This window comes from Sciurus carolinensis, chromosome 1 (genome assembly GCF_902686445.1).
Source record: "Sciurus carolinensis chromosome 1, mSciCar1.2, whole genome shotgun sequence".
Lineage (NCBI taxonomy): Eukaryota > Metazoa > Chordata > Mammalia > Rodentia > Sciuridae > Sciurus > Sciurus carolinensis.
The window spans coordinates 136,248,387-136,274,844 of record NC_062213.1 but is presented as its reverse complement, the minus strand read 5'-3'; the positions used below and the strand labels follow the sequence as shown (position 1 = coordinate 136,274,844).

The window sequence follows — 26,458 nt, the reverse complement described above, 5'->3', positions numbered from 1 at the left end:
TTCCTTTTTAAAAAAACTTATTGTATTATTTGCCTCATTATGGAGTGATTAAATCCCTGGTACCTGGTGTATGAATGACAGGTTTAGATTCTGATTCTGAAATACACTGCCTGTGTGATCTTGGCAAGTTTTAAACTCTATATGCCTCCGATTCTCCATATATAAGAAAATATACATATTTACATTAGAGAGTTGTCATGAGGACTAAGGGACTGAATCTGTGCCGTGGTAAACAATGAATAAATGTTAACTATTAATATTATTTATATGCCAAAATAGTAACCAGCAAAGTACCTGGTCTTTTTAGTATGTTTGGATCAAAACAAATTCTTTTCATTCTTTACAGGATTATTTTAGTTCATGTTAATGACTTTATCAAAATCTTTAATTTATAAAAGTCTTCAAGATCTTTAATTTGGGTTTCAAGTCTATTTTACCTAATTTGAGCTTATTTACATCTAATGATCTTATATTTTCTTCCATTGTTCACACCATTATTCCTAGATGCTAAATAACCAAAATAATTCAGTTGCCCTGTAGCTCTGAAGAACAGCATTAGCATTCCAGTGTCTGCTTATTTTATTACTAGTTTTTATGAATGTTCACACTCCACTTCACAAAAAATATAGTCTATGTCTATATTTAAAAAATTAACCAAATTTAGGAAGAATAAAAATGTGTCTCAAGAGAAAAAGGTGCAGGACACTTTATAGAAAGATCTGACTTCTATTGTGATTCTTGATCACTTTTACAGTGACATACAATAAAAAACTGTTGCGTAAATTAATGTCACATATATCCCCATATATGTAAAATTGACCTTTAAACAGTCAACATCGTCAACATCGCTTAAGCCAACACTGATAAGTTTTAGAGGTATATATAAATGGAGAGACACAAGGTGAAAAAAGCCTTTGGAAGTACCAGAGAAGAACAATGGGGTTATTCAGAGGTTTGGTCTTCCTCTTAGTTCTATTCCTGATACAGAGGTCGAACACTTCCCTTGTGAAACTGAATGACAATGGTTATGAAGACCTTCTCATTGCTATAGATCCTGGTGTGCCAGAAGATGGAAGATTAATTGAACAAATAAAGGTAAGATAGCTGTGATTTCTTTTGTTTCAATTATGGAAAAGAAAAAAATGTTAATAGTGAATAATTATTATGGAAACTCTGAAATGTCCAGAAAATTTAAAAGCAGTATACTGCAGTGGGGATAGTGTTGAAATGGGCAGAGGGAGGTAGAGGTTCCAGATGGGGTTCTAGCTCGTCTCACCACAACACCAACAACAAGGCACACTGATCCTCAGTTTCCTCATCTGTAAATCAGTATTTGAACTATCTGTTCTTTGATAAGTATTTATTGAACAATTACACTATGCTAGGGGAGAAAGAAGCAATTTAAATGAAAAGACCCTGGTCTCATGGAGTGTATATTCTTTTCAAAGATCTAAATATAAAAATGAGTAAATTAGCAGGACAGATGTTAGCAGGTGGCTGTGGAATACATCCAATCAGGAGAAGGAGAATAGAGTGTGGGTGGGACTTGAATAAAGGGAGAATGTTAATTTCATGTAGGAGAGTCAGGGTAGACCTCACAGATGAGGTGACATCTTAACAGAGAGATGAGTGAGGGAAGAGCCCACTGACAACCTGTGGAATAGACACAGCATGAAGGAAACAGCATGCTTGCTGTGACCAGGGAAATTATATGGATGAACAGGAGGAAGGGTGAGGCTATCTGAAGTTGGAAAGGAAGCAGACCAGATCACAGGAAAGACTTTGACTTCTACTTTGAAACGAGAATCCATGAAAGAGTTTGTGCAGAGGAGGTGTGTCCTGCATAGGATTGTTCCAACAGCAGTGTGGAAGAAATGGTGGAGGGTTGGCACTTACTGCTCATCCTGTGTAAATACTGTTGCAGCCTAGAGGTGTAGAAGGACCCAGGCAGGAAGCCGTGGCAGGTTGAGCAGTGATGGTGACAAGAACAGTGAGATTGTAGTAGAGGTAGTTAATATGTGTGATTCTGAACATATTCTGAGGGTATCATGGACAGTATTTCCTGATGATTTAGATAGGTATGTGGTAGGGAAAGGTAAGAAAGAAATGTAAGAATCAAGGAAGGTCCTAAACTTTTGCCTAAATACTTGGAAGGATGGGACTCTCATCAATTGGGAAGGGTAAAGCTGTGAGTAAGAAAGTTTGGCAGTATGGAGATCTGGAGTTAGTTTAGAGTTTGGGTTTTTTTTTTTTTTTTTCAATTAAAATGCTTATTAGACATCCAAGTAGAAGAGACAAGAAACTGAATTTAGGGTGAAAATTTGTGTATAGATAGAAATTTGAGAGTCATCAGTGTGTGGATGATGAGTTCACTAGGTAAGTGCAAACAGAGAAGAGAAAGACACCAGGAACTTGATTTTAAATAAAGGACTCTCTCAACCATTTTAAATAAAGGTTTCTCTCAACCATAAAATCTCACATAATACAGAGATTGGGCTTACGGTGACGTGAGTTGTTTCTCTCTGCCTGACATCTACCTGTATTCATTCCTTGTATTCAACTTCCATGACGTGTCCTTATACTCACTTTTGAAGCCTTCTTTGGTGATTCTATGGCAGCTATTTATTGTTTATTCCTTATGAATTCTGTTGCAGCATAGAGGTGTTTGCTTATTGGTACCTTTTGTATTCCAAAAAAGGCAAATATTCCTTTTACTAGAAAATGTGGGTTGGAAGAGCAGATAGCACAGCTAATTCTTAATGATAGGTTCTTAGTGTTCAGGGTTAATCAATCAATTTCAAGCATTTCTGAACTCAGTATTTGATAAATGTATTATTGGGGTAAAATTTTCTTAACATGATCCTCTATGAACACTAAAAATATAAATTCAATTCCTTACAGACATTTCTAGATTTCACAATATTTCTTGATATTCCCTCGGCCCTCAACAAATTTCTTACATTTATATCAAGAAACAGTGTGAAATATTATCATCAACATTACACAGAAAGAGAAAACTAGGGTTCTGAAAAGATAGATGATTTTTCCCAGGTCATACTAAGTACACTCAGAACTGAAATCCTGCTCATGAGCTTTAATTACCAATAGACCTGGGTTTTAGTTCTGGCTTGAAAAAGATGGCAAAAACCCAAACCAAAATATTCTTTCCCAGACTGTCCTCCTCAGCTTACATCAGTTAAAGCTGTTCTTGACTCAGATTTTTAGTAATGATAAAGCAGTGTTAGGGCTGCTTATGGGCAGAGTGCTTTGTAATTCATCCCATATTTATGAAAACCATAAAAATAGGTGTGTAGCAATGATCCATTAAAGAGATGAGGAAACTGAACTTCAGAGCATTATATAAATCACCAAAATCTGTGAACCAGAAAGTACTAACACCAGTATGGAGACCAAGAAAATTACCCCAAAGTCCATGTAGATATTCTAAACACCAACATAAGCAGTTGGTTTTTGGAGTAAGATAAAGAAGACTGATAAGCTTTTCAATGTGCGGGACAAAGTAATAGTTTGAGTTTGACAGTTTGCAGAAACAGAATGGTGGGTGGAGACTGTTCATCAGGTAGTTGCTTTTGTGTTGACAGGTACAGGGGAAGATGTCAGAGATGAGCCCTACTCTGTCAGTCCATTCTCACTAAGCCATTCCCTCATACTCTTTTCCTTTGATAATAGGACATGGTCACTACAGCATCTACTTACTTGTTTGAAGCCACGAGGAAAAGATTTTTTTTCAAAAATGTTTCTATATTAATTCCTGAGAATTGGGAAAGAAGGCCTGAATATACAAGGCCAAAACATGAGAGCTACAACCATGTAAGTGTCAAAATCTTCTTTATTTTCTAACAAAAAAATAATATTTTTTGATGCTTCCCAGTTTTGCCACAAATTGTTTCAGAGTATTTCTAACTAAATATTACCATTTCTGTTCTTCATGTTTTAATGATCTTTTTAAACATCCTCAGGCTGATGTTAGAATTGCAGCACCAGCCCTCCCAGGCAGAGATGAACCATACACCAGGCAGTTCACAGACTGTGGAGAGAAAGCAGAATACATTCATTTTACTCCTGACTATGTACTTGGAAAAAAACAAAATGAATATGGACCATCAGGTAGGAAATTTGGCTAAAACATCTCATTTTAAATATGTATTTCTGTTCCCAGCTTTCATGGGCAGATCTTGGAACCAAAGTCTGTAGGTTCAAATCCTGGCTCCTCTGTTTTTAGCTAAGTGTGAACTTAAATAAGTGACCCACCCTCTCTGCTTATTTCTGGAAAAATGATGAATAGTGGAGTTTCTACCTTGTGGAATTTTTGTGAACAACAACTAGAGAATCCATGCAAAGGTACACAATCTATTGTCAATAATGTTTCAGAAATTTGGACAGATAGCAGAAATAATTAATGTTCTCTTAAGGCATACTTTGAGATTTCAACTTCCATTTCTCCACAGTTGGATATTAACCAACCACACATAAGTTCCATGGAAAAAAGATGTGTAGCAAGCGGGAGAGAGCCATGATGCCAGTTACTGATCATGAGAAAAATTCATAGGCTATTAGTTGCTGATATTACTTTTTAAACTCTTTGCTTGTATCAGATGAAATTATCTATAGCTGATCATTTGGGCTTATTAAAAATGGAAATTTCATCTAGTTCAATCTAAATGTTAAGATTATTTGTTCAGATGAACGAAAGAAATTATTTTACAGACAAAAATGAAAACCACTATTAAAGGAGAGTTCAATTCACATGTCGCTATTTAGTGAAAACTATCATGCAACCCCAGACAACAAAATTGCCTCTCCTTATCCTGTTGCCTATTCAGTGAATGTTCATTAATCTCTGTCCCTGCCAACACAGCCAGCCCTAGTCATCAGTACCTGGACCAGTTCCCCTTTCCTACCCTGAAATCTCCATCATCCCCTCAATTCCACTCTTACCTCTTTCCCATACATTATCCTGATCAGAATTGCTCTCCTTTGTCCCCCAAAATTTCACACCATCCTAACTGTAATTTCTTACTACCCTGACATGTCCAGCAAACCTAGTTGCTTCAGTCACAAATACAAATAACTCAATTCCCCAGTCACTCTTATCCTTAACTTACATCTCCTGTACTGCACCATCTTGCCTATCTCTTTTTGGCTCCTGTTACATGTTTCCCAGACTGTTGAAGAAGTGTATAACACTAACTGGCATGATTACAAACATAGTTTCTGAACTCAGTAAAACCCTCAAAGCTATGTAACAATATTCTTACTGCCTTTTCTTGGTTCCCTTTCTCATTTCCCATAGTAGCTGTTTCAAAACTTCTACCATTTTTCTCAACATCTCTAGCCACTCCTCACTCCCATCAATTATGATGCCTTGACTGAGCAAACTGAAGAGCCTACCTTTTTTGTTTAATCATCCAAATTCATATCCACTTTTACCTCCTATACATATACTTGTCATAGAAAAGGAAAACTTACAATTTTTACATCCAGTGTCCCCATCTCAGCTCTTGATCCTTCCTCATATACCATAACTTAGACCTGTTCTATTACTGACAGTCCCATTCTTCCTCTTAGACAGGTGTTTGTTATGTCATTTGATATAAGAATTTGTAAAAAGAAAATTCACATTCTCCAAACCTTGCCCTAAAAACAACAAGGCTTTTGGAAAAATAAGATGAGGAAGGGAGCCCTCAAAATCTAAATAATTTCATAATAACAATGATAATAGTGCCTAAAAAGATCATTTGTACCCTCCACGCAGCAACTCAGTATGACTAAAGGCTGCCACACAGATATTAAAAGTGCACATATGTGTACACACACACCCAGAGTAGAATTCTATTAGAAATGAAAAGAAGGTAACCTGAAATAACACATGTCACTGGCAACAGACTCCTAGGTCAGAAGGGCTGCTTTCAAGGTATGGATGGGAGGTAGAGCAACCTGAGGAAGGCAGAAGTCTGAGAGTGAACCTGTCCAAGAAGATAGTCACAGATGCAGGAAGTTTTAAATTTCCTTAAAATTCACCAAAATCCTGTAGTAGTACTTGATATGAGGGCTTTTCCCTCCCACACTGAAGGTTGTAATTCTACTCCCACTAACCAGGTCCCATTTGCCCTGAAATTCATAGTTTTAAATTTTAAAGGTTAATGTGTAAACAATAACTTAGGGATATTATTAAAATCCAGACTTTGATTTAATAGGTTTAGAGTGAGATTCTGCATTTCCAACAAACTCCCCAGTGATGTTGATATTGTTGGTCCAAGACCACATTTTGGGTCTTTTTTTTTTTTTTCTTTTGAGGTCTTTATTTTGTTAACACCCAGAATTGCATGCAATGTATATAACTAAAAATAATAATAATTTCATATAATTAATGCTTACATGTATCATAAATGTATCACTTCATTTTGATACCTCCCAAATTCTCTATGGTCTATAATACTTTTTCTCAATTTTTTTTATTACCACCTCATCAAGAGCATTTTTAGACAAATTTTCCTGATTACATCATATGGTATCTTAATACAAAATAATTACTATATACCTAATTATATTGTTGGTAGAGTTGAAGTTTAGAGAGCCATAAACCATTGCATTATGTAAGATCTTTTGCTCCCTAACTACCAAACCCCAAATCTTTGTCTATTTTGACAATAGCATATGCTCCATAAATGTTTCATCGATTTAACATGTTGTGGAATAAAAAGATAATGTACTATTTAACAATATAGTCATTTAATCACATGGGATCTTTTTATAAACTAAAATGTTAGGAGTTATGGAAATCCTCAATCAAAATATATGTTGTAATGGGAAGATCTTAAAATTTTGAGATATGAAATTTGTCACCTAAATAATGATCATGCATTTGAAATATTTTCCTACAGGTAAATTGTTTGTCCATGAATGGGCTCATCTCCGCTGGGGAGTGTTTGATGAGTACAATGAAGATCAACCTTTCTACAGTGCTACATCAAAGAAAATTGAAGCAACAAGGCATGGCTACTTCTATTCTCTTAGATGACCTCAGGCTTTTAACTGGTCGTATTTTCTTCTTTCAAATGACAATTATCCATTTTTGTCTCAATGCAAATAACATGTGCTATATTACAGAACTGTCTCTATTATAGGGAAATTTATCTTAAAGCAGTTGATTGTCTATTTAAAATACACATAGCTTTGATGCAAATTATTTGATTGGTATTTTTTACACCTAGCTGTCTACCATAACTTCCAGAACTCATTTAGCCTAAAATTGTACATTACATAGATGGACTACATGTTGACCAAAATTATTTCTTTAAAATGGTTAGAGTACTGCTACATGTGGGGTGAGTAAGACACCAAATACTCCAAGAAGTCAATTAGTAACATCTTGGAAATTAATAGAGGTCATTTTAGAATATCAATCTAGGATCACAGTTAATAAAAGACTATCCTCTTGATTCTAAGATCAAGAGAACAAAGTGGTTGGGGAAATTAACTTAAAATTGTGTGCCCAAGCAATGATACATGTCCTGCTAGGGATGGGAACTTGTCACGCAAGTGTAAACTATTAATAACTAAATTGCCTCAAAATTAACTGTTACATATTTTTCAGGTGTTCCATAGGTATCTCTGGCATAAATAGAGTTCATAAGTGTCAAGCAGGCAGCTGTGCAACTAGACCATGCAGAACTAATTCTACAACAAAATTATATGAAAAGGACTGTCAATTCTTCCCAGATAAAGTTCAAACAGAAAAAGCATCTATAATGTTCATGCAAAGCATTGATTCAGTAAGTATGCCAATCACTAGTTCCAGAATTTATAATCAAAGGACATTTCAATTCAGGATCAATCAATCTAGGATCACAGTGAATAAAAGATTATCCTCTTGATTCTAAGATCAAGAACAAGTAGTTGGGGAAATTAAAATTGGGTCCAATATTTTATTCATTTTTATTTTATTTATTTATTTTTTTGTGGTGCTAGGGATCAAACCCAAGGCATTACACATGAAAAATGAGCACTCTATCAATTGAACTACATCCCAAACCCCACATATCCTATTTTAAAATATCTGTCCAGGTGATGTAAGGATTAAATATATTAACATAGAGTTCTGTGAACATTGGCTGCTGCATGGTAAGCACACAAATATTGTAACTTGTTATTACTATCACTATTGTCAAGATTCTTGATTCTCATTAATTATATTTTCTTCAATAAAAGCATATTTGCAGAACATATTTTAAATTCTTCTCAGTTTTGATGTTAGATATGTTTAGTGCAGGGTATGTAAATTATTATTTTTATTTTATTAATCTTTTAGGTGTTTGAATTCTGTAATGCAGAAAACCATAACCAAGAAGCTCCAAGTTTACAAAACATTAAGTGCAATTATAGAAGTACATGGGAGGTAATCAGCAGTTCTGAGGATTTTGAAAACACCACACCCATGGCAGCACCACCTCCTCCACCTGTCTTCTCATTGTTGAGGATCAGTGAAAGAATTCTGTGCTTAGTTCTTGATAAGTCTGGAAGCATGTCTGTAAGTTCATGGGTCAATTTTTTCTGAATGTGGGAATGGGAATAATTGAATGCTAAGAACAAACTGAACTCTACCTGTACCTGGATTATTCTAAATGACATGATGACATAAAATATCATCACTTTTTATGATAACGACCCCAAGATGTTGCAACAAAATATTATGGCAAAAGAAAGATGTCAGTAAAGAAGACCTAAGTTAAAGGTCTCATATTTTTTTCCAAGAAAATAGATGACTACTAGGGAAAACTCTGAGTCCTTTAATCAAGATTTAGTTGGAAGATTAAAGATAGACATTGAAATATGAAATTGTTTTTATCCATGGCCCTTGTACTGAAAATGCTTGAGAAACATGAAGATAGAGTGGATTAGTGGATACAAAACCCCATTCCAGTTCAAGGAATCAGTAGAATTCCTAACATGGCTTCATCTTATTTGTACCAACTGTGCAAGTGAACCCTCTGTGCTCAAAGACACAAACGAAAAAGCATCATAAGAAAGAATGCAGCCATTCAGTCATTTTATTTGGGTGAATGGAAATCATTGTGCTAGGCTTTGAGAATGTATGCTAATGTAGTTGATAAGTTCAGAGTTCAATAGAGAAATTTTTTTCTCCCTTTTCCTGTTACCTGGATAAATCATATTTATTCTACAAAATTTGACATAGGTACTCACTCAGGAGATGGGCTGGGTTTATCAGCTACTGTAGACTCTTCTATTGATTCCCAACACTGCCCTGCGCATACATCCATTACTATATATTATATTGAAACAACACGTGTCTTTCCCAACCAGCTTGGGAGCTCATCTAGAAGGTGGAAACTTGTCTAAAGCACCTTTCCCCATGGCCTAGAGTTCATCACATAAGGTGATGAATAATAATTGTTGAAGCGAATGGACTACTAACAAGCAGATACAATGTGATAAAGCACCCAGAGGATGGCACATTTGAAGCAGAACAGAGCATGCTGAAGTCCAGGAATAAAAACTTCAGCAAATGGGAGATGGGAGATTATTGAAAAGGGCCAAAAATGATACCAATTAAGAAATGAACCACAATAACAGCAAGTTTCAGAGAAGGCAGCAAAGTGCTAAAGAGCAGCTCATAAAATGGTCAGGGAATGTCACTGAAGAGAGAAGAGGCTCCTGATTGGCAGATGAGGAGTTTCCCCTGGACAGGGTGCTGGCAAATCCAGGTTAAAGGTAAAACGAAGAAGAAAAGTGGTGGAGAGTACTCAAATGTGGGGGTATAGAAGTTTTTCTCTATAATTTGGTCAGGAATTTCAGAGGGAAACTTGGGTATGGTTGTGGGGAGGAACCCCCCAAGTGTGGTGAGGGGGGATGGAAAGGACAAATGTATAAAGAGATTTACATCTTTGAAAATCCAATACCAGGAAAGAGGGATATGAGTCCTGAAGGGTTACCAAAGAACCAATTCCAATTAACCTATTGGTGGAGAAGTGGTGGGGAAGGTTAGGAGAAGAGGAGAGGGAGGTAGGGATGGGCTCCTCAGCATTTACTGTAGCTCAAGTAAGTTTCACATTTTGGGTAGACTAGTTCCCAGTGAAGGGACCATTCAGTTCTGGGTGGAGGTCAAGATAATCTGGTTGGATTTGTGAACTGTGGGGTATGAATTCATCCTAGGAAAACAGGCACAGAGGCTCCCAGGAGTGATTAGAGAGGCTCTAAACTGTTTATCATCACCTGCAACTCAATCTCCACCCTAACTTCCACCTCTAACTTGGGTGTACAGCATCAGGAATCAGCTCTCGTTGAAAAGTATAAGCTCCTTACTATGCTGTATGTGTTCCATAATACGCATAACCATAGTTTTCATTTTACCAATTGAATAATTTCTTTCTACAATAATATCAATTAATAGTCATAGAAATTTCCTACCAATAAAGTTTATCCACTCATTTTGTGTGATTTGCTATTATCTTCCAGCAGAAAACTATACGATTATTGTCTTTTTTTTTCTTTTTTTTTTTTAGTCTTTTAATAGACTCAATCGAATGAATCAAGCAGCACAATATTTCCTACTACAGACTGTTGAAAATGGATCCTGGGTAGGGATGGTCCACTTTGACAGTGCAGCCACTATTAAAAGTGAGTTAATCCAAATAAAAAGTGACAGCGAAAGAAACAAGCTCTTGGAGAGCTTACCTACACAAGCTCTTGGAGGAACTTCCATCTGCTCTGGAATTGAAGCTGCATTTCAGGTGAAAGCATACTGCAAATATATTTTTTCTTTTTGTTTGTTTTCAGGACATTTTAATATGAAGTGCTGCTGCACATATTTTCTGTCTAATTTTAACAATTTATCCTAAGAGGCACAGAACACACAGAAAAAAAAAATCACTTGATGTTTTAATGGACCAGTGAATCAATGAATAAAATGTAGAGAATTAAATAAGTGTAAAAATGCCACTACGTTATATGTCCAATAAGTCCAGGGATTTTGCTCTTGTTCTGATAGAAGAGTTGGTGCTTAATAAATGGCAGTTAAGTACATAATAGTGTGTTGGCACAAAAGCCATCAACTTTGGGGCAATGAAGCAAATTACTTGGTGTGATTCCACCTTGGGCCAATTCTCCTTAGTTTATGTGATATTCAGACAGGGCAAACTGATGCGTATCTATTAAAGCAGACGTACTAGGGACTATTAATCATATTTAGTGTAAGCCATGTGAGTTTAGGGAATGAACTTTCAAATCAGAATACTGGCTCTGTCACCTACTAGCTTTGTAACCTTAGGCAAACTTTTTGGTCTCTATGGATTCTATATGCCTTATCTATACAATAGAAGACACAGAAATGCCTACTTCATAGGATTTTTATGAATATGAAGTGAGGTTACATACTTACATACATAGAATGGTCTTTATTATAGAGTAAATTTTATCCAAATGGTCATCTTGAACATCATTAATATCAATTGTGTCATTATCCTGCTTAGAAACTCTCTATTCCCTCACAGTCTATAAAATTAAGTCTGAATTCCTCAGTCTGAGTTACTCCAAAGTCTCTTAATGCTAAGATTGCCCTCCTCGATCTCCTAGTCTTTTTTCTCAGTTCTCCCCTCCTGATGCTCTATGCCCCAAGAACATACTATGCACATTATTCTCCAAGCCCCCTGTGTGTTCTGGGCACATGCAATTCCTCTACCTAAAATGCTTCCTTCTTCCCCATCATGACATGCTAAACTTCTATTAGTTCTTCAAAATCCTCTCTTCTTGTAGCTTTTTCCGACCCTCCACAGTCCTAAAATTCTCTTTTATGAATTACATAGCATTTTATGTGTAGGTTTATCAAATGAAAGCCTGCATTCAAATCACAATTGTCACTCTTAGCTTTGTGACCCTAAGCATGATTCTTTTTTTTAATTTATTTTTATTGTAAACAAATGGGATACATGTTGTTTCTGTTTGTACATGGAGTAACAGCATACCATTTTCATAATCATACATTTACATAGGGTAATGATGTTTAATTCATTGTTATTTTTTCCTTCCCCCCACCCTTCCCACCCCTCTTTTCCCTCTATACAATCCCTCCTTCTTCCATTCTTGCCCCCCCTCACACCACCCTTTATGTGTCATCATCCGCTTATCAGTGAGATCATTCGTCTTTTGGATTTTTGAGATTGGCTTATCTCACTTGGCATGATATTCTCCAACTTCATCCATTTGCCTGCAAATGCCATAATTTTATTATTCTTTATGGCTGAGTAATATTCCATTGTATATATATACCACAGTTTCTTTATCCATTCATCAATTGAAGGACATCTAGGTTGGTTCCACAGTCTGGCTATTGTGAATTGAGCAGCTATGAACATTGATGTGGCTGTATCTCTGTAGTATGCTGATTTTAAGTCCTTTGGGTATAGACCAAGGAGTGGGATAGCTGAGTCAAATGGTGGGTCCATTCCAAGTTTTCTAAGGAATCTCCACACTGCTTTCCAGAGTGGCTGCACCAATTTGCAGCCCCACCAGCAATGTATGAGTGTACCTTTTTCCCCACATCCTCACCAACACCTATTGTTGCTTGTATTCTTGATAATCGCCATTCTAATTGGGGTGAGATGGAATCTTAGTGTAGTTTTGATTTGCATTTCTCTTATTACTAAAGATGGTGAACATTTTTTCATATGTTTGTTAGTCCTTCATTTCCTCATTAGTAAAATGGGGTAATGAAAGCTAGTACATAAGGTTGTTCATGTTTTCATTTATTCAACATGTATTTAATGTCTATCTGTTATGGGCCAATCAAAGCTGCTTCCTTCTGTGGTGTTTGGTGTATTCATGAGGAACAGATATTACCATATAAGTGAATACAAACAGTAATGCACATTAGGGAGACAGTGTTGTGAAAGGATCCTAGAGGGTGTTATGATTCTGAGTAAGTGGGAAAGGAGGGAATTACTTTAGGAAAGAAGGCCACTGAGGCCTTCCCTAAAAAGTGATATCTAAACTAAGACTTGAAGGATGAGAAGGATCCAAAGTTTCATGTAGAAAGGAGAGCCCAAAGTTCCTTGCAAAGATGTGGGAAAAAACTGGATTAGTTCAAGAAATGGTAGAAACTGATGGCACTGGAGAATAGCAAATGAGGGGGTATGAAATGTGGTTTGGAAGATTAGATGATAACTAACTCATTCAGCTTCAAAAATATAAGAATCATAAGTTGTTTTAAGTATAACAGATAGCCACTGAAGGGCTTACAACATCAGAATCTGGTTATTAATTTATGTTTTAGGAAGGTGATCTGGTTGCCCCATGTAAAACAAAGTGTAGAAAGTAAGAGTGGTACTAGGGAGATAGTTTGGGAGTTTGGGTTTGAATTAAATTACGTGACATAAAACATAGTTAACCCACTCACTGTTCAGTCAATGGGAGCTGTATAATTTTTCATCTCTCTTGAACTACAGAGTACTCTGTTGTGGATATTTGTTGTATTTTTTTCTTATTCATCTCCACATTTCCTCAATCTCAGACACAAAACTCAGTAAGGATTATTGAATTGAATTATTTCCATGAATGCAGGAACTATTTAGTTCCTACTGAACTCCAGCACAGTGGCTGACCCATTGCAAGGGCTCAGTGAATAAAAAGGGAGAGATGAAGGACAGAGAATGTTACTTCATCTTTGGATCTTTGTTTTGTCTTCATGTGTGGGAGGGGTGATTTTTGAATGCTGTGTAAATGTCATAAGTGTGTAAAAGACCTGCTCTATACTTCAGTTTTATTTCAATGCATGTCAGAGCATATTTTCCATGTATTGAAATATGTATGTCACTTTGCCTCAAAACATACACAAATTGTAATGAGGGTGGTGATTTTTCCTACTACCAGCTCTATTAGGGATTTCTATATTCTAAAACCTCTTCTGTAAAATTATACATGCCTCCACTCCATGAGAAAGAAAGCCCCTGATAATCTGACTTTTTTCTTCTTGTGGTCTGGACTCAGTTTTCCAAAATGGTGCTCAAAGAAGCCACTACTAATTAAAACTGACAGAGAAGATGAAATATAATTGCCATCCTAGGTTAAGTTCTTTTTATCCTCTATCACAGCCATCTAGATTCAGAACTTCAAGGTTCAAACTATTGGACTTTTAGGAAAGCAATTCAAATTGCAAATAAAATTCAATAAATATTATTCATGTAGTCTTTGAATACCACTAATATGCCTTGTCTGTGCCAGTTACTATTAAAATTAAAATAAAGTTATACAAGTTCCCTAAACTCGACATGCTTAGAATTTAACCTATCTTTTTTAGAAGCATGCTAAGAGTTTCCTAATTTGAAATTAATGACTTCTTTTTTTATTATTTTTTTATTTTTACAGACTGCATTTTGATTCATTATACACAAATGGGGTACAAATTTTCATTTCTATGGTTGTGTACCATATAGATTCATACCATTTGTGTACTCATACATGTATATAGGGTAATGATTAGTGACTTCTTTTATGTTGAGGTGGATTATTTTTTTATTAATTCATTTCAGTTATATATAATATTATTGTTATTTTTGACAGAATTATATGAGCATGGAATATAATTTGCTTCAATTTAGTCCCAGTACTTCCCCTTACCTTTCCCTCCTCCCTCCCTCTGTTCCCTTTTTTGAGGTAGATTCTTAATGCATCTATATGAATGTACAATACACATTATACACTGAAGCTTTGTTACAGGATAGTCCAATCAAAGAAAGCAGAAAAACATTTATTGCCACATTCCACAATTATATTTTCTGGTCAACCTGAATTTCCCAGGCTGACATATCACTGTCATTTGGTCTAGGTGAGATTTTCCAAAGTATCGCTCCCACCAACCTACATTAGAGTAAATATTCCCTGCAGTGGGTGGGGTGGGGTCGGGGGACAAAAAATAATGTTTAAGTTTCCTTCGGGACTGTTGATTTCAGATTCTATGATTTTAAAAGAGACTATCTCTTCTAGTCTTCACACTGTTGTTAATTTTTCTGTATTTTTTTCTGATTTCCCATTGGTCTTTTGGATCTAGGATGGTAATTGTGTTCTGAATTTTGCTTGCAGGTGATTGAAAAGCTAAACTCCCAAATAGATGGATCTGAGATAGTGCTGCTGACTGATGGGGAAGATGGCACCACAGGGAGGTGTATTGATGCTGTGAAACAAAGTGGGGCCATCATTCATTTAATTGCCTTGGGACCATCTGCAGATGAAGCAGTAATAGAGATGAGCAATATAACAGGTAAAACATGATCTATATATTCCAGACCTTTAATAGCAATGTAAATATAGTGGCAGACAACTCAACAATTTCTTGAGCTCCTGGTTTGCAGGTCCTGTGCCAGGAGTTGGAAATCACAGTCAAACCAGACCCAGTCTTTGTTCTCACAGTATTCAGAATTCAGTTGTCTGAAGAGGCAAATAAAACTGCAAATCAGCTCACATAATCAGATAATATTCCTTCATTACAGGAAGACTATCCAAGAATAAAATTCTACGTGTGCACAGGAAGCCATCAATTCTCCTAAGGCTGTAGAGTATAGGGGCATGGAAGTCTGAGCAACTAGGTGACTTTGGAACTGGACCTTGAACAAGGTGTTAAATTTCCCTAGAAAGAGGAAAGAGGGTGAGAGAAGATAAGTCAGGCCATGAGCCAAAAAAAAAAAAAAAAAAAACATGTGGGTGTGATAATGTGAGGTAATGTGATGGAAACAATGGTGCTCCTCTGAGGTCAGAGGATAGGTGACCATCTGTGAAGCAAGCTGTGAGGTGGGAGGCCATGACTGACAGAAGCTCAGCCAAAAGACCCAAACAACAATGAAGTTTCTACAAACATTAACTATGGTAGCTGTTATTTTATTTATTTATTTATTTATTTATTTATTTATTTTTTTTGTGGTGCTGGGGATTTGAACCCAGGGCCTTGTGCTTATGAGGCAAGCACTCTACCAACTGAGCTATATCCCCAGCCCAGTTGTTATTTTAGATACACAGATGTGGTGAAAACAGATTACATGTTTCAAATGCCTTCTAAACACAGCAGAGAAAACATAATTCATAACATGAGTACCAATTATATTATGAAATTGGCTTTAACGGCACAAATATAAACTTGCTTTTAGTTGCACAAACTCAAAATTTTAATGTGTTATTGCTTTGTTTTGTTTTTGATGTTTTTTGTTTTGAGACAGGATCTCTTAAGTTGCCAAGCCTGGCTTCAAATTTGTAATTCTCCTGCCTCAACCTCCCAAGTAGCTAGGATTACAGCCCTGTGTTGCCATGCCTGTTCAAAGTACTTTCATAGCTATTGTAAAATTTAAATCTGTTCCAAGTATTCCATTTAATAGTAATACTTTTTGAACTTATCTCCACTGCTTATTTTTCTTCTGTCTCCTGTCAATTATTGTCAGTATCTTTCTAATATCTAATTTATATATTATCTTTCTAAATTTTTGTTTGATCTAGCCTGTTTGTAAAATTTTAAAACCACTTTGTTAGAACTATATCCTAAATAAAAGTGAATAACTCCCCTAAAGGGCTGTGTAAAGACTGTAAGCTTAATCAAGTGGAAATGTAACATATTTCATAGTCCATGATTATTTGATGTATTTTCAGCTAGCAGAGATTTTGATGTTGAGGTATTAAAGTAGCTTATGCTTCCTAGTTACATTTTTAAATTAGCATTTCAGAGTTAGATCCTATGGTTATCTGACATTGGTCTATTTTAATAATATATACTGAAACTGTGATTTTGTTTAAACTATTACCTTATTTATCACTAAAATGTACTCATTTTATAGAAGGCAAACTAACGCTTTTACATTTTAGGAGGAAAACACATTTTAGCTTCAGATATAGCTGAGAACAATGGCCTCATTGATGCTTTTGCGTCCCTTACATCGGAAAATGCTGATACCACCCAGAAGTTACTTCAGGTCAGAGTTCCCACCTTTGGGGTTTTTGTGTTTGCATTTACCATAACTCAAAAGAATTTGGTTGTCTTCAGTTTGGGGTTCTATATTTATCTTTTTCAAAGTGACTTTTTAACTAAAATCAAAACTTCTTCCAGAAATAGAAATTTTTCTTTAGCTATAACCAAATTAAATGCTAAAATAAGAGTAAAATAAATGGTGAAATAACCAAGATATTTTTTTCCTATTCCCATAGAATTTGGTTAAGGGTTAATGTTAAAACCTAATGGTATTTATTTTCCACCAAAAGACTTCGTCCAAAATAAAGCAACTATTTTTGAATGAATGCATAAAAAAAAAAACCCTCATGTTTCCAAGTTTTCCTTACCATTCGCTGTTATAAAATAAATTTAGATAAATGAACTCAAGTGCCTAATTTGGAAATGGAAGAAATGTATCTTGGAAAAAAACAGGAGAAAGAAAGGGTGAATGATTATTTGTGTGTCTACAAGCCTAGGGTTTCTCCCATCTCTTCAACCCATTTTTCACTGGCATTTTATTTTAATCGCCTCTCTTCTGAACTCAAATCTTTTGCTCATCTATGTCACATAGCACCACCACTTTCTATTACTTAGGTTCAAGAACTTTGATTAGACATTGGTTCTTTAATTCAGATCCCACATACAATGTCAACATACTCTGTTTCCATCAAAATGTGTTTTCAAAAATCTATTTCTCTTCTTTCTCCATTCCCAAAAGTCTGTGTCATACCTCCTTATGTCAAGCCTTCTGTGTTCACTTTTTCTATTCATTAAGTCACTACCTATATTAAAACTTAGCGCGATCACCTAGACATACCTATTTTCCAACAATAAGGAGAGCATAGATACTATAGTCTGTGGCTTAGAATATGTACATATTGTTCTGGAGATTTAACTTGATAATAATAATACTTTCTTAAATCAAAGACATTCACTTAACAGGAGATGAAGATTTTTATAACAATGATGCTTCAAAGTAGAATTCACTCACTTTTATCAGCCTGAGAGTATTTTGCATTAAGGAGTAAGTTGAAGTAGAAATGGGATTTCTTATTGTTCTGGAAAGGCTCCAATAAGGAAGTATGTAGTAAGTGGATCAAGTTGGATCCTCTGAGACTTTATGTTAACTGAAATAAGCCAGGTCCAGAAAGACAAATGTGCATGATCCTAAAGAGTTGAATTCAGAGAAGCAAAGAGTAAAATGATGATTACCAGCAGTTGGTCGGGTTTAGGACTTGGAGAGATGTTAGACAAGAATATAACAAACATTTCAGTTAGATGGTAGAAATTAGTTCAAGAGGTCTATCATACAAACATGGTGATGATAGTTAATAACATGTATTATATCCTTGAAAATTGTTCAGATTGGAAACAAGTCCTTTCACCACAAAAAATAACGAGAAGCATGCAAGAATTACATGAGCATTAGCTCATGTGAATTAGCTTGGTTTAGCCATTCCATAATATGTACACTTTTCAAAACATCATGTTGTACACAATTAATTCTTGTAACTTTAAAAAATGGTAATTAAGCAAAAGAGTTGGCTCTCCTAGACTAAGTGCTATCCACAAAGATTTGAATACTTTCTTTAAAGTTACTCTCTGAGAAGGTCCTGTGTTTTACTTGGTCTTTTCTAAGGATTACCATCCTGTACATACCAGTTTCTCCTTTTGTATTTACAGTCCAGAGCTTCACTCTCTATCCTCTGTGAAAAACTGTTTCAAGATTCCAGATCATGGAAATATCCATGCGAGCTTTTTTCCAATGGTTTACTGGTCCTTATTTGTAAAGTCCTCACTCTCTCTGTTCAAATGCTCTAATGACCCATAAGCATTATATTTTGGATCATCATGAAGATAGGTAAACTGAGGGTAATCATACACGCACACACACACACACACACACACACACACATACACACACACACTCCCAATAGCCTTTCTCTGTCCATAGCATCCTTTAATACTAAGACTAGTATGGGTATTTATCCAAAAAACTGGAAAAAAATTTATCAGTTCATGCCCCCAACTGTAAATCCATTCTCCTGCTCCAAGGCTTTTTTATATCCTGTTCTTCTCTCAGACACTCTATTTCCACACTTTCTAACTGATAACTGCTGCATACCAACAAGCTTTCAGAAAGATCCCAAGTCTAAGGTAGTATGCCATATATAAGCCTCTATTCAGGTGAAAATATGAGTAGATCCTTAAATGGTAAAGAATAAAATTATTGTATACTACAGTCATTAATTTTTAAAATCTATTTAAACAGCTTGAAAGTAAGGGTTTAACCCTGAACAATGATCCCTGGATGAACGACACTGTAATAATCGATAGCACTGTGGGAAAGGACACATTCTTTCTTGTCACATGGGAAAAACAGCCTCCCAGTATTTCTCTCTGGAATCCCAGTGGGACACTGACAGAAGCTTTCACACAGGACACTCTTTCCAAAATGGCCTATCTCAGTATTCCAGGAACTGCACAGGTAAGTGACCAGCTTTTACACTTCCTATGAATTTTTTCAAAGTAGAAAATAAATTGTTTAATGTCATAAATGTGAATGCTGATGATTGTATCATCTACAAAGTTACTTTATTATGCACCCTCCTTGCCTTTGTGATTCTAAAGACTGTGATGGATGGCAGGGAAAAGGAATAAACAACTCTTGCATCAGGAGAAAGTCTAACAAGAAGTCTCAGGAAAAAATGGGAAGACTCTCTGCAGTTACTGTGCAGATTGCTGTTGAGGTCAATGAATAAAGTCAATGGCAAACTTTCCAATACTTATTTTTTCCAGATGAGATGTCACAAAATACAGACACCATGCATGACAATAATCAGGGTATCTGCCTGAACCTCAACTCACTTCTTTTAAAACCTCAAAAACTTCAAATGCCTGTTGATCATATTTCACACTTCTGAGACTTATTGCATAATGGAAACCAGGATATCCTTTGATCCTCTATACTTACTACCTTTCCACTGGAAATTTTAGGTGGGCACTTGGACTTACAGCCTTCAGGCCAACTCAAACCCAGAAATCCTGACTATGACAGTAACTTCTCGGGCATCAAATTCTTCTGTGCCTCCCATCACGGTGAATGCTAAAATGAACAAAGACACAAACAGCTTCCCCAGCCCGATGATTGTGTATGCACAAGTTCTCCAAGGGTATCTCCCCATTATTGGAGCCAATGTGACTGCTTTCATTGAATCAAAGAGTGGAAAAATGGAAGTTTTAGAACTTTTGGACAATGGTGCAGGTAATTCAGAAGTTTTATGAATAAGTCTATATTTTCAAAATTCCGGATATATTGAGGGTCCCAGTGGCATCATGGGGCAGGCAGAACATCAGTGTCAAAGGGTGTGACAGAGGAAGGAAGCTCAGGAAGCAGAGAGAGCTCCTCTCACCAGGGAGAAAGTATATATCCCAAAGGCATGTCCCCAGTGACCAGCCTCCTCCAGCACACCCTACCTGCCTACAGGTACCATCCAGTTAATTCCTGTCTGGAGATTACTGCACTGATTAGTTACAGCTCTCAGAACCCAATCATTTCACCGGCAGTAAGACAGGTATGAAAGGGATGGAGGAACAGCAGGACCAGCAGAAAATTCTATCACATAAAACCTACAATCCATGTTGCAAATAAATGTAATTTATTGTCATTATTATTTTTTGTCATTGACTTGTCAGCCAATGTCTATCACCTTTTAAGTAGATCTCATTCAGGAGGTTGAGGACATCATCAAGAAAGTCTGCTCATAGAGGGTGAAGCACAAGCAGCCAGATGGGATCTAGTGATAGAACCTGGGCCCCTGGAGGAAAAGGGAGAGAAGCAAGAGTAACTCCCAACAGCTGGAAAACAAGGGAAAGTCTTGAGAGCCAAACCCTAGAGGAAGCAGGAGCTACCACAAGAAAGGAGGGCTCATCGCCGAGGCATCAGATACCGGGTCTTACTGGTAGGAAACAAAGAACTGTGCTGGCCATTTTCTGTTTTCCTGGTCTGTATTGGTGTGTGGAGCTTAAAGACATTTTCCAGAGTCTGGATGACCCTAGATAACTGAACATTCTCGCAAGGGTTATGTGAGCAAAGAAAGAAGCAATTTGATACAAATCTGAATTTTCAGATTTCTACCAGTACCTTTCACAATGTAATTTCTTCAGGCTTTTGATAAATACAGTCTTCAACCAGAGTTAGAAAACTGTTCTTAGGTGTAACTCAATTCCTTCTTCAGGCATAACAATATCTATAAAACTGTTCCTTGACTTTTCTTTCCCTCTCCACAAAACCATCTACAGTATATTAAACTTATCTGTATCTTGTTTGACTTCTTAGAATTTGACTACATGAAAATTTAGTTAATTGAAAAGTGGCTAGTTTGAAATCCTTTACCTAAAAAGGCATTTGATTAACAATGGCTTAGTGCAGGTATTCTCAAACTTTCATGTACAAGGGAATCATCTGGAGAGTTTGATGAAAGATGGAATACTGAGGCCCTTCCCAAGGTAGTATGAGAAATTTACATGTCTAAACATCTCCAGATTTTTAGAGATACAAATACTGGTGGTTCAAGGACCTCACTTAAATACCATCTGATTTAGAGGGGTTTTTATGTGTAGGGGAAGCATACTGGGAATTGAATTTATGGACACATGACCACTGAGTCCTATTTTATATTTTGTGTAGACCCGGAGTCTCACTGACTTGCTTAGCTCCTCAGTTTTTGCTGAGGCTGGTTTGAACTGGAGATTCACCTGCCTCAGCCTCCCCAGCTACTGTGATTACAAACTGTGCCACAACTGTTTTGAAATTTAACAGGTGACCCCAATGCCAGTGTTATCAAGTTTACTTATGATATAATAGTTCTAAAACTCTCCAAATTTTTTGTCTAATAACAGATGGGGTTTTCCTCTGTCAGCCCAGAAAGTTAATGGATCAGGAGAACAAAGGCCAGAGAAAAGAAAGAGGAAGAATTGTTGAAGATAAAGCAAAACAAGTAATTGTAGTTGACTAGAGTGAGAATTAGATCGTATATAAAGTCACTCTTTTTTCCTAGTGAGTACCTGTTTTGATTTAAACACAGTGATAACATAATATGACTAGAAAAATTAAGGTAAAATCAAAGCAAATGGCAGAGAAATGGTAAGAAGAGTACTATAAATTATATGTAAATTGATGGAGAGAATTATGAGGTATTTAAATATTTATTATACATACATAAATATAAATGTGTGTATATGTGTTATATAAATATAGAGATATCAGAATAATTCAAGTATCAGTTCAACAATATATTGAGCTGACAGAGCATAATAACAAGATTCTCCAGAAGGTCAAACCCTAAATATGAAACCTGGTCTAGAGGACATGTATAGAGGACAAAGCTTGATGTTTTAGAAAATGCATGAATTTCCCTTTGTATTTACAATAATCATTTATTTTTTCGTTTCTCTGATAAGGTGCTGATTCTTTCAAAGATGATGGGGTCTACTCCAGGTATTTTACATCCTACTCAGAAAATGGCAGATATAACTTGAAAGTGCGGGCTCACGGAGGAACAAACTCTGCCAGGCGAAGCTCACGGTATCCACTGAATAGGGCTGCGTATATACCTGGCTGGGTAGTAGATGGTGAGTAGTTCATGGTGTCTGAAATCCATGCACAGATTGAATAATATTTGGGATTTGATATAAGTAAGGCTTAAAACATCTTACAACTCAAAATGTAGCTTTTTTTCCCCAATTCTGGAATGAGGTTCTTGGCTAATTGCCTCCAAATTAATCTAAGCTTTGGAATAATGCCTGGCACCTAGTAAGTACTCAATAACTGTTAGCTGGTATTATGTTCCTTTGGGAAATCTTCATGATACCAACAAAAATATGCCAAATTTTCAGCTTAGGACATGAAAACAAATCAATATGGTATAAGCCTAAGTATAAGCAGAATTTATCCTTCCAATTACATGTCCTGTTAAGAATGAACATTTATTTGTAATGGTGTTTTCTATTTGTTTGCCTTAAAATAGATTTTATTTTAACAGTTAATATGCACATTATAGGAAACAAAAAAACATTATCCTATCATAAGCAGCCTAGGTGGACATGTCCTTCCAGGACCTACATGTACATATACAACATCCCCTTGTGTGTGATTGAGATAGTAGTGTGAATCATGCTTTTCTACACATCATAAATATTCACCAGTTCAAAATCCCAAAGCTAATGGGTGTTTTTGACAACCAAAAATACACTACAGCAATACCTTCTGTTAGAACAAAATTATAATCCTGCCTTTCCTGGGGACTAAACTTTCATTGAAGGCAGAAATGGCAACAGGCCTCTAGATAGATGTATTGCCACAGTTACAACTAAAATAATGCATTCTCTAAATGCTCAATTTAAAGTGAGCCATGAAGCAACAGAATACACCAAGCATAATGTTTCTCAGAGGGCTCATTGTCAGACTTCTACTACTAAAATATTAGCAAGAAAACGTGTTCCCAGTGAATCGAAGTATTTCTATAGTACAGCCAGAAGGTGCACACACATCAATAGCTCCCACCAAAACATAGATCCTTGAGCACTTGCTCCCATCTTTACCTGTGTGCTTCCTTCTGCTCCTCTGCTGTCAGCCTAAGGAAGAGGTCCTGATATGCACTTCCCAAAGGTAAAACAATTACATGTTCAAGATGCATCTTTCCTATCGATTATACCATAAAGATATTTACAAGTTGGTTAATTCACTAGTTCTACTTTTTGTGATACCCTGTCACCTCAGGCATTTAGAAAATTTAGATGTTATAAATAAATTATGAACTTTGTAAACAATAAGCACAAGTACTTTACTAAACATATACGTATAGATCTATGATTATGATCTAAAACAGACTTCCAGATATGGACATACTAGCAAAGAGTCTTTTCCCTCCCCCTTCCTCTTCTCCCTCTTTACCATTCCAGCGACTAAGTTCAGGACTAACCCTAGGTCTAAGAGGTAGACTGACTAATGAAGGTCACTCCTAGAAAACAGTTCTTCCTAAAAACTAACAAAGGGATAATTATATAGAGATTATTTTGCAACTTCTAAGGTAACTTCGGGCATTAGGACATATCCTGTAACACCCAGCAATGTTAACTAAGTTATGCAACTAACAGTGGATAGACAACCTGAACTAATCTAAGGGGCACGGAAGGCTTCTTGCTCCATACTTTCCTCTCTCCACCCACCACCCAGTGAACAGTCAACACAATCCAAAATGTCAAGTTTAACAATTCCATTCCCCTAAATGGAACAGTCCTATGCAGTAACAAAAAATACTTAAAGAGCATTACTTCAGCTCTCCACTTTTATCATGAGTTGTGGACTTTTAAATATCCAGAAAGTACTTAAGTTTCCCACTGTCCATACAGTAGAACTGAATAAACCACACACACTTACTTAACACAGGCTAGACTTTGAAGCAAGGAAACAAAAAACAAAACAAAACAAAACAAAACAACAAAACCACTGGTTTTGTTTTTGTTTTTGTTTTTGTTTTTTTTAAGCATTAGAATTTGAAAGTGACTTCCAAACAGTAACATTCTGGCCTAGAACCCCTTTCCTTATCTCTTAACATCCCAGGGGTCAGATTTATACATTGTAATGCTTAGAGAAAATGCTAACAATTTCACTTCCTAAGGGGTTTTAAGAACAATCCTTCCTAACACAAAGTGTACTGAGTATTAGTTAACTAATTATACTTTTGTCATACACTGGAATGTTTTTGTTAAGTCAAAAGAAAAAAATGTGGGGCTGGGGTTATGGCTCAGTTGGTTAGTGCTTGCCTAGCATGTAAAGGCCCTTGGATCAATTCCCAGCACCACAAAAAAAAAAAAAAAAAAAAAAAAAAAAGAAAGAAAGAAAAGAAAAAAAATGTGAAAAACAAGGCAATGATAAGCAGGAAGAGTGCTATCTTTGCTAGCTTTCTTTTGATAGTGGCTTCTCTTGTGACATTTAGGGGATTTTTCCAAGCAACAGTACAAATTAATAACAATTATTATTCCCTAGCACTTGCAGAATGGAGTGGTTGGAAGGAACTGTTGTTTCCCCACCAATATTTCAGCCTGAAGATAATTTGAAAAGTAAAGCAATACATTTTTTAAGGCATATAGTGAATTCTTAAATAATATTATTCTCATTTACTACAGTCTTCATTCCAAAGTAATTTGTTAACCAGTTTTATCCTAAAGGATACTAAAAGATGAATTCTCCTACCAATTGGCGCTTATGATTGTATCATAGTAAAAGGCTTTAGTAAAAATTTGACTATACATATGAAAAAAATAAGGGGAGGAAACTAGTGCAATGAAGAAGGTGTTTTGCTTTCCCATGTGAAACTAGAGAATTTTTAATACAGGGGTAATTGAAGGAAACCCATCAAGACCTGAAAATGATGAGGATACTCAGGCAATATTGGAGAATTTCAGCAGAACAGCATCTGGAGGTGCATTTGTGGTATCACAATTTCCAAACACTCCAAATGTTCCCTTGCCTGATGTATTCCCTCCAAGTCAAATCACAGACCTTGATGCCACATCAGAGGATGATCAGATCAAACTAACATGGACAGCACCAGGAGATGATTTTGATGTTGGAAAAGGTAAGCCTAAGGAATCATGTGTTTTCGACTTAAGCGAAAAGTGCTCATTGCAAAAGCAAGGGTGTAAGGGTGGGTTAGGGGAGAATAGTTTTCAATTGAGAGCTCACTGAACTTTTAAGTTTATAATCTGGCACCTTTAATCAATCAAACATGAGATATTTTAACCTGGTTTTACTTCTCATGCAAACATTGTAGCATTTGGCAGAGTTTAAAAGTCAGAATTAAGGTTTATTTAAAAATGAATAATGTTTTTATTTGAGTATAAACTCTGCATAACTGAGCAATATTTTTGAGAGTAAATGGAATGAAATTTACTATGGTATTCTATGCTACAGTTACTAAAATGCATGTAACATTTTTCTTAGTTCAACAGTATATCATAAGAACAAGTGGAAGTCTCATTGATCTAAGAGACAATTTTGACGACGCACTTCAAGTTAACACTACCGACCTATTACCAAAAGAGGCCAACTTCAAGGAAACCTTTGTATTTAAACCAGGAAATGTCTCTGAAGAAAATGTAACCCACATATACATTGCCATTCAAAGTGTTGACAAAAGCAATTTGACATCAAAAGTATCCAACATTGCACAAGTGGCTTTGTTTATCCCTCAAGCAGATCCTGGTCCTGATGAAAGCCAACCAAATCCTAATCCTGGTGAAAGTCATCCTAATCAGAATTCTGGAGTAAATATTTCTACTATAGTGCTGTCAGTGGTGGGGTCTGTTGCAGTTGTTAGTATTATTTTAAGTACCACTATTTGTATCTTAACGAAGAGAAACTCTTCACGAAGACCTACAACAGCATTTTAA

General features: G+C 36.0%; 1 protein-coding gene across 1 annotated transcript; it reads left to right on the top strand.

Annotated features, from left to right (window-relative positions):
• The first annotated feature begins 936 nt into the window (after nucleotides 1–936).
• Nucleotides 937–26,458, top strand: LOC124960022 (calcium-activated chloride channel regulator 4-like). The gene is made up of 14 exons (XM_047518577.1): nucleotides 937–1,095; nucleotides 3,691–3,831; nucleotides 3,981–4,128; nucleotides 6,906–7,014; nucleotides 7,619–7,796; nucleotides 8,333–8,551; nucleotides 10,545–10,772; nucleotides 15,115–15,292; nucleotides 16,879–16,985; nucleotides 19,275–19,490; nucleotides 20,000–20,267; nucleotides 22,466–22,636; nucleotides 25,402–25,644; nucleotides 26,010–26,458. The coding sequence occupies exons 1-14, from the start codon at nucleotides 937–939 to the stop codon at nucleotides 26,456–26,458; spliced, it is 2,814 nt and encodes a 937-aa protein (XP_047374533.1).

What these genes read in the sequence shown, in the direction of transcription:
- LOC124960022 (XM_047518577.1), top strand. Translation starts at nt 937, where the DNA reads ATGGGGTTATTCAGAGGTTTGGTCTTCCTCTTAGTTCTATTCCTGATA. An exon ending in AAGAAAATTGAAGCAACAAG is followed by an intron (nt 7,015 to 7,618) that starts GCATGGCTACTT and finishes CATATTTTTCAG; the next exon opens with GTGTTCCATAGGTATCTCTG. An exon ending in TCATGCAAAGCATTGATTCA is followed by an intron (nt 7,797 to 8,332) that starts GTAAGTATGCCA and finishes TTAATCTTTTAG; the next exon opens with GTGTTTGAATTCTGTAATGC.